This window comes from Chlorella variabilis, assembly GCF_000147415.1.
Source record: "Chlorella variabilis unplaced genomic scaffold CHLNCscaffold_3, whole genome shotgun sequence".
NCBI classification, from domain to species: Eukaryota; Viridiplantae; Chlorophyta; class Trebouxiophyceae; order Chlorellales; family Chlorellaceae; genus Chlorella; species Chlorella variabilis.
The window spans coordinates 2329628-2338090 of NW_005435085.1; the positions used below are offsets into that span (position 1 = coordinate 2329628).

Genomic DNA, 8463 nt, shown 5'->3' on the forward strand with positions numbered 1-8463 from the left:
ACAGGAGGGCACATGCACCAGGTTTTGCAGGCTTGATCCACCTGGCAATGGTGCGTGCCTGGCAACCGCAGGGCTGCTGCTGCACCCCGGGGTTGCTGCATGCTCTATTGTATCAAGGCAAGCACGCATTGCGCCTGCAGCAGGCACACACGCCTTCCTGCCCAGGCTGAGCCCTGCGCTGCGGGCCTGCACCTTGCCCGTTGAGTTGCACAGCAGGCAGTTGCTCAGCGCCGAGGAGCATGCCGCACACTTCTTACTTCCGTTAACAAAGAACCCTGATTTGCATGTGCTGCAGCTCTGCAGCAGCAGGCAGGGAAGCGCAGCAGGCATAGGAGGGCAGTGTCACCTCTGTCTCTTCGTCGGTGAGGCCCCTCAGCACGCTGTGCAGTTGTTCGCCGCGCACCCAGCACTAGCTCGCCGCAGCCAACCACCAAGCGGCCGGCAGCAGCACTCACTGTGCCCGCTTGGTTGCACGCTGTGCAGTTGGCAAGAGCTGAGGAGCATGCGGCACACTTCTTATTTCCGCCAACAAAGAACCCTGTTTTGCATATGCTGCAGCTCTGCAGGGGCAGGCAGGGGGGCAGCAGGCGTAGTGGGGCCAGGATTCAGCGCATGAAGTGTCTATCATTTGGCGCCTGGGCCCGTATCATTTGGCGCCTGGGCCCGTGCCATGCTACCGTGCACCCAGCCCTGACCTGCTGCTTTGGACTGGCACAACACTTACCGTGCCCGCTAGGTTGCACGCGTTGCAGTTTGGCAGCGCAAAGGAGCAGCGCATGCACTTGCTGCTTTTCACAAAGAAGCCCGTGCCGCATCTTTGGCAAATCTGCAGGTGGCACAGCGGAGCGCTTGTGCAGCGGAGGCCTACACGCCTGCGTCGTTCCTGTGCGATGTGCCCGAGCGCCGGCGCCGGGTGCGCCTGGCGCAGTGGCGCACGGGGTCGCACTGGATGGCTGAGGAGACAGGCCGGTGGCAGCGGCTGGACCGCACCCAGCGCCCATGCCCCCACTGCCAGGCCCCTCTAGAGGACGTACGCCACGCAGTGTATGACTGCCCCCTATACGCTGGGCTGAGGGAGGAGTATGCTGAGCTCTTCCACAGTCCCGGCCACGCCTTGCCCTCCCTGGCCGCCTTCCTCGGCCAGGCCAGGCAGGGCCGGCTGGCCCGGTTTGCCGACCGGTGCCATGAGGAGCATGCTGCTGCCCTGGCACAGTGACTCCCTCGGTTCCCTTGAGTAGGGCCCAGGCATCTTTTGCCCGGCCTTGGCTCCCGACCCACCCCCTCCCCCCGCAGGTAAGAGCAGCGTCAGCGTCAGCAAGCAACGGTCAGCGGCAGCCCCACCACCCCCACCTCCGCCTCACACACTCACTGGCCCCTTGCGCGATGGCACGCCGGCATGTTGGCATGGGAACGCCAAGCCCGGCACGGTAGCGGCGGCTGACTGAGTAATGGCACAGCCGACCGCCGCGGCAGGCCACTTTGCACTCCTGCCTGCAATGCATGCACCCTTACATGTGCAGCCTTCTGGTATTTTCATGTGCCTGGGAGATGTGCGGGCATGGGGGCCCATGTGCCCCATGCCATTTGAGTGCCCGGCGGCGGCGCTGCCTGCCGCCGGGAGCCCGCACCAGCATCGGCACCCGTCGGCCTGGCAGGCCTAAGCTGCTAAGGATCCCCACGTCCCCCACCACGTTGTGGGGGTTGCGTGTCCGGCAGGACGGGGAGCGGGGCCAGGGTGGGGTGACCCTGGGACGCTCAGCTGGGGGGAGGGTGGTCGGAGCCATGGAGAGGGTGCTCCATGGTCCACCCCCTCTCTTGATGCCCCTTGATCACGTGTGCCCCCTGCCCAAGGTCTGCTCACGCGGCCTATCATAGCGGGGTGACTGTAACACAGGGCATCAGGCATAGCACGCGGCGCCTACATCCCACGCCAGCTGGCTGCCAGCGGGGGCCCGGGAGGCAGTTCCACGCAATCACAGCAAAAGCGCCGGCATGTAGGTGCCTGATTGCTGGCATTGATTGCTGGCGGCGGACGGCTGGCACTTACCGTGCCCGCCTGGTTGCACAGCGTGCAGTTGGCCAGGGCGCTAGAGCAGGGCAAGCACCTGCCGCTCTTCACGAAGAAGCCGGCCTTGCATGCCGTGCATGCCTGCAGCAGCGGGCCAGCCCAGGCATGCTCAGGCGAGCCGCAGCAGGGCTCGAGCAGAGCGAGCCGCGCAAGCGGCATGGCCGACCGTGCCAGCTGCCGCGTGGCCGGCATGCTTCACAGCCCACCGCTGCCTTGCTGCCACTGCGGCACGCTTTGGGGCAACTGGAGGGAGCTGCTCGGGCTACAGCAGGGCACCAGCTGCTGCAGCCAGCTGGGGGACCACGCCGCCCCACACGGCTGGCCCGCCACCCGCCTGCATGCGCCCCCCCTACCTGGCCGGTTGAGCTGCAGGTTGTGCAGTTTGGTAGTGTGCAGGCGGCAGCGGACACAACTCCCTGCAAAAACAGCAGGGCGAGAGGGTTCATCGGGCGGCCACTCGTTACCGCCGCGGGCTGGTGCGCGCGCGCGGCAGGTTGCCCATGGTGTGCGGCCACGCCTCCCGCGGGGCGCCGAGCCTCCGCGCCAGGGCACAGGCAAGCGACAGGCAGCCCCTGGCGCCGGCCACGCCGCGAGTTAGGGTCAGTACCTCGCCTGCAAGCCAGGCGCCCGGCGGAGAGGGTTAAGAGGTTCCGTAAGAACAGCTGTGGCTTCTCTGTGCATGTTCAGCCGCGAGCAAGCACAAGAAGACCCAGCCATGATGGGCCGCGGCTCACCAGCAGCACTCCACGCGAAGCCCAGGAGGACCAGGCCAAGCTCCAGTCTTCGAGGTAGCATCGCTCGCTGGACATGAACAGCCGTCCTGGGGTGGGTCTGTGAGTCCTCTAGCTCCTCCAGCGACCGGAGGACACGTGGGAGTGCCCCATCCCAGGCGCGACTCAGCTGATTGCAGTCCCCCAGCTGTTGCTTCTGGCATGGGAGGCGGTGCGAGTCGAATTGGCGGGCTCGACCCATCAACTTCGCTGGAGTTGCCCGGGCGTCATGTTGCCCGCTTTTTGGCCTGCCTTTCGTAGCGTAGCGAAGAAGGCGAAGGCCTCCGGATCCCGACCATACTGGTGTTTGGCACACTCATTTCACAGCATTTCACGCTCAGTTTTGCCTTGTTGGCAACTGTAATTTCCTTGCACCGCATTTTAAGACTCGATCCGGCTCATTAGACCTTTGGGAGCATTTCTGTTGCGAATTGGCCGCGAAAGAGTGCCAGACCACGAAGATTGAGGGGCGCCAACATGGCGCCAGCCTTTTTGCCGCCTTTGTGTCCTCCGGCTGCCGCAGCCACCCACATTCCTCCACCTCTTTGATTCCCGCCCGATCTGCCCTCTTCCCCCACGCTGCATCTACGACTCCTTTCAAGGGGGTCTGCTGCAGACTCTGCAGCCAGGGCCAGGCAGGCCCTCGCGCGCGAAAGCACGATTATTCGCCCGGCTGCGAGGCCGATTTCGAGCCATTGAGCCAGTTTCAAGCTCCGGAGCAGACCCTCGACGCCCCGGGCAGGCCCGTGCGGGCAAACCCCGGGCAGGCACTACTGCCCCTACCACCCTCCTGCCTCCGCCGCCGCCTCCTTGCGCTGCCCAGGAGCCGCGCAGGAACTAGGCCATTCCCCATGCCCTGCTCCCCAGGATATGTGGCAGCATAGGTGTGCCTGGGAGGCCGCGCTCTTGGGCCTACACTGTGTGCTGCAACCACCGACCTGGTCGCTGTGTGGCAGCGGTGCGCTGCCGACTTGCTGGTTTGCGGCGACTTGCTGGCTTGCGCTTTTGCGCATTCCTTGCAAACACACAGACGGCTGAAATGGGTAGTCAGAGGGAGCCTGTCATGCAAGAGCAAAGGTGCGGCGGGCTGGCAATTGCCTCGCCGCCTCCCAACGGCGTAGGCGGCTGCGCAGCCAGCCCTCCCTCGGCGGCCAGCCCTGTCTGTGGGCGCCCTGCTGGGTGTTCGAAGCCTGCATGTGACTGGGTGGCTGAAGAGTCCCCGGAGGAAAGCACGTGCTTGCGCTGTCCCCAAAACTGCACCTTGGCTGCGCCTGCCCCATTTGCCCACCCTCTCCCAGAGAGCAGCCATGGGCTGTGGGGCCTCCAAGGTTCAGCAGCAGGCCGGAAAACGCGGCGCCCCCCGCTCCCCCACGCCCCTCCACGGCCCTCCACGCACCCCAGGCTCCAGAGACGGCTGCAGCAGCCAGACAGCCGAGCTCGTGCCGGGCGGCGCTGCAGAGGCGGAGGGGCCGCCGCCGCGGCCGCGGCCGCCGCCGCAGCCGCCGCCGCCGCGCGCGGCCGCGCTCCCGCCCCTGCACGATGCCTCGCCTCCCCCGGAGGCCCCCTACGGCGTCTCGCCCCAGGATCTGTGCAGCGGCAACGGGGAGCGTGAACGGTTGACCGCGCTGCGCGCGCTGCAGGTGGCGCGGCAGCCCTCGGGGCCGCGCTTCGGCGCGGTCACCGGCCTGCTGAGGGCCGCCTTCCAGCTGCCCATCGCCAACGTGTATTTGCTGGAGGAGGAGGAGGTGCTGGAGGTGCCAGACGGGCCCGGAGGCGCGCAGTGGGCGACGTACCCGTGAGTGATGCGGCATGGGGCGCACCGCCGCGCCGGCGCCGGCCGCCGGGCCGCGCCGCCGGCGGCAGGAAGTGCTGCGCGGAGCGCAGAACGCCTGGCCCGACGTGTCCTTGCATGCTCTGCTCCCTGCACGCCCCGCCGCAGTCCCCGCCACCGGTGCCTTCACCCAGGTTCTTTCCTCCCGCTGCCGCAGGCGGTGCGAGTCTGCCTGCAAGTGGGTGACCGAGCCGGTGCAGCACGAGATGCTGGTGGTGGAGGACATGGTGGAGGATGCCAGGTGGGTGCATGCCATGTGCCGCCGGCGGTTGGCAGGGAGTGCGGGGGCTGGCCGAGCGGAGCGCCGCCGTCGGCCCGGGACGCGGGCACGCTGCCGCGCTCGACCGGCCGCGGCAGCGGCGGCTTGGGGAGTGGCAGGGCTGGCTGGGTTGGGTGGCACCAACCGGTGCCAGCGCGGTGCTCAGCTGCAAGCCGTCTGTATCGCAAGAGCGGGCTGCGCCTGCCCGTGTTCCCTCCGTCCACCACCCCACCCCGCCTGGCTGCTCCTGGCCCCTTGTGCAACACCGTCGTCTGTGCCGGAGGGACTCGCCCCGCAGGTTCTGGGACAGCTGCTGGGTGCGCGGCCCGCCGCACATGCGCTTCTACGCGTCCGCCCCGCTTGTATCGACTGACCGAGGGCTGCGCTACGGCACGCTGTGAGCCGCGCTGGGCACGCTGTGCATGCCGGGCACGCTGCGCCCGCTTCGCCAGCCAGGACCCTCTGGGGGCCGCCACATGCCTGCTGCCACGCTGCTTCCCCGCCCCGTGCCAGGCCCAGGCGCGGCAGCAGGCATGGCGTGCCCTCTGCACCCGTGCCGTGAGCGAGCGCTGTGCGCTGGCTGCCTGTGCCGCCGCCGCCGCATGGCGCAGGTGCCTGATCGACTTCCGCCCGCGCAGCTTCCCTGCGGAGCAGTACCAGCTGCTGGTCCACCTGGCGGAGGCGGTGGTACGGGAGCTGGAGGGCGCCAGCCTGCTCCGCTTCCGGCAGATGGCGCTGGAGGAGACGCGCTGCGGTGTGCGCCGCCTCGTGCGCGGCCTGGGCTGCTTCTCAGGCGCGCCCTGCTGTTGCACTGGGCCCAGCCCTGCTGCGCTGCGCTGGGCCTGTGCCTGGGCTGGCTCTGCTGCGCTGTGCTGCCGCTCACCTGGAGGGCTGCTCGCGGGAGGCCCGCAGCGCTGGGCCTCGTTTCTTTCTCCTGTCGTCAGGCCGGCAGGCAACCTGGCAGGGTGGGGCCAGGCGCACGTGACAATGCTCCCCTGAAGCACGCAGTTTTAGGCCGAGGGACTGTGTGTGTGTGTGTGTGTGTGTGTGTGTGTGTGTGTGTGTGTGTGTGTGTGTGTGTGTGTGTGTGTGTGTGTGTGTGTGTCTGTCTGTCTGTGTGCGTGCGCGCGCGCCAGGGGCGAGTCCCCTACCTACCTTGCCTGCCCGCCTGCCGCAGAGGGCATCCTGGTGTGCGACGTGGAGGCGGAGGGCTGGCCCATTCGGTATGCCAACAGGGCGGCTGCTGAGGTGGCGGGGATGGAGCAGGAGGTGCTCACCGGCTCCTCCTTCTGGCAGCTGTTTGGCGTAGCGCCCGCGCCGGGCTGGGCATCGGCAGCTGGCAGTGGAGAAGGGGCAGGAGGGGGACGAGGTAGCCTCCGCAGCCGGGCCGAGGTGCAGCAGGCAGTGGAGAAGGGGCAGAGCTGCACGGTGACCTGCCGGCTGCGAGGCGGTGGCTGCGACAGCAGCGGCCCCGGCAGCGGCGGCGGGGCCGTCGCCAGCGGCGGCGGCTTCCCGAGCCACTGGCCGATCCACGGCGGCGGCCAGGAGGGCTGCGGGTGCGGCAGCGGCGAACTGGAAGGCGTGCTGACCGGGCGTGCCAGCCTGGACACCCTGCTGCACGGCACCCGCTCCCAGCCCTCCTCAGGCACTCACCTGCGCAGCGCCGCCTCCTCCCCCCTGGCCGGCAGCAGCCAGCGTGGCCTGGCACAGCCAGAGCTCACAGTCGCCTTCACCCCCGCCACGGCGCCAACTTTCCTCCCAGACCAGCCGCCGATCGGGATACCCGCCCTGGCATCGGCCAGGTCCGGCGCCGACGTCGCCTGCTGGGAGGGAGAAGGGGCAGCCCACGCTGGCAGCGGCGGAGAGGAGGAATCGTCGCGCAGCGCCGCCGCCGCCGGCCGGTGGTGGTTTGCCACGCTCACGCGCCGCCCGCTGCAGGCGTCGGGCTCGGGCGGCAGCGGCGGCGCCGTGGGTGCGGCGGCAGCTTCCGCGGCAGCTGCCAGAGTTGAGTACCTGCGCCCCCGCCAGCTCAAGGACGTGCAGCTGGGCCCGCTGCTGGGGGTGGGCGCCAGCGGCAGGTGCGTGGTGTGGCCTGGGGTGCCTGGGGTGGGGCTCTCTCTGTGGGCCATGGGCTGGTGATGCAATGCACATGGCAGCACCAGAGGAGCCTGGGGGCACCTGGCAAGGTGCTTGACCTGACCTGAATGGCGGCAGCCTGCTGCGCACGAGCTGTGCACGAGAGCTGCGCCGGCTGGGCCTGCCATGCCCCGTGCCTGCCGCTCTTCCTCCCCCGCAGGACGTACCGCGGCCAGTGGTACGGCGGTACCGTCGCCGTCAAGATCATCGACGTGTGGGAGGAGGAGGGGGAGGGGCAGTACGGTACCGCCCCCCGGCGGACCATGGGGTCCTGGCGGCATCGGCAGCGGCCTCTCGTTTGGCGCCTCCGGCAGCGGCAGCGTGGGCAGCGCCGGCACGCACGGCGGGGCCGCCCCCGTGCTGGAGGCTCTCCTGTCGCGGGCGCTGTCCCACCCACACATCGTGAGTGGGGTGGCTGGCAGGAAGGCAGCCACGGCGCTGCTTTCTTTTCGCTCCAGCCTGGCCCCAGGGCCAGCCGGGCTAGTTAGGTAGTGCCAGCCATGGTGGGCCATTGCGCCAAGCGGGCCACGCTCACCAAAGCGAATGATATTACAAGGAGGCTGGGGCTGTGTGCAGGTGCCGACGCATGCGTGGGGCGTGAGTGAGGGGGTGGTGGATGCCGAGGGCAGGCGCCTGCACCAGATCTGGATTGTGCAGGCGCGCGCCGGCGCCCGCTGCCTGACCCTTCTAATGATTGATGCATGCGGTGCCGCTGCAGCCTGGGCCAGCGCAGGGACGCGCCTGGCGGGCAGCGCCTTCCCAGCGCCCACTGCAGACCTGCTCCTGGGACCTCCTCACTTGCTCATGGTGCATGGCCCCGCCGCCGTGGGCCCCGCTCCCGCCCCGCCCGCAGTCTCTATGCAGCATGGGCACGCTGGCGCGCGCCGTGGATGCCGGCAGGTTTCGGGACCCGGCCTCAGGAGGGCCCCACCTGGCCTTCATCCTGCGCACGGTGAGCGGCTGCCTGCCGTTGGCCCTGTCTGCTGCGCCGGGTAACGTGACAGCACAGCACAGCACAGCACAGCACAGCACAGCACAGCACAGCACAGCGCAGCCCCGTCCTGGCCAGCTGCCGGCTGGCCCAGCAGCCACCTCCTGCAGCACTGGCAGGGAGTGCGGCCTGGGAATGTTTCAGGGCCTGAGATATGCCGACAAGCGGCCCCCTGCCGCTTCCTCCTGGTGCGGCGCCGCAGATGGCTGAGGTGGCGGGCGCGCTGGCCTTCCTGCACAGCGTGCACGTCGTGCACGCCGATCTCACGGGAAACAACATCCTCCTCTCCCCCTCCGACCTGGATGGGCGGGGCTTCACGGCGCAGGTGGGGGCGCTGCGACGCCGTGATGCGCTCGCTTTCCTGCTGGGCCATGCTGCGCCTGCTGCGCTGCCCCCCCCCCCCCCCGC

General features: G+C 69.0%; 1 protein-coding gene across 1 annotated transcript in view; it reads left to right on the plus strand.

The window, feature by feature from the left end:
- Positions 1-4145: 4145 nt before the first annotated feature.
- CHLNCDRAFT_140943 (hypothetical protein) overlaps positions 4146-8463 on the plus strand; it is a gene marked incomplete at both ends in the record, with an annotated part of 4568 nt that continues 250 nt past the window's right edge. Inside the window, 9 exons of the mRNA XM_005850703.1 lie at positions 4146-4633; positions 4827-4910; positions 5212-5325; positions 5540-5682; positions 6106-7006; positions 7225-7302; positions 7379-7466; positions 7918-8016; positions 8258-8380. Of these exons, the coding sequence (XP_005850765.1) occupies positions 4146-4633; positions 4827-4910; positions 5212-5325; positions 5540-5682; positions 6106-7006; positions 7225-7302; positions 7379-7466; positions 7918-8016; positions 8258-8380 (2118 nt within the window). The remainder of the gene's footprint in view (positions 4634-4826; positions 4911-5211; positions 5326-5539; positions 5683-6105; positions 7007-7224; positions 7303-7378; positions 7467-7917; positions 8017-8257; positions 8381-8463) is intronic.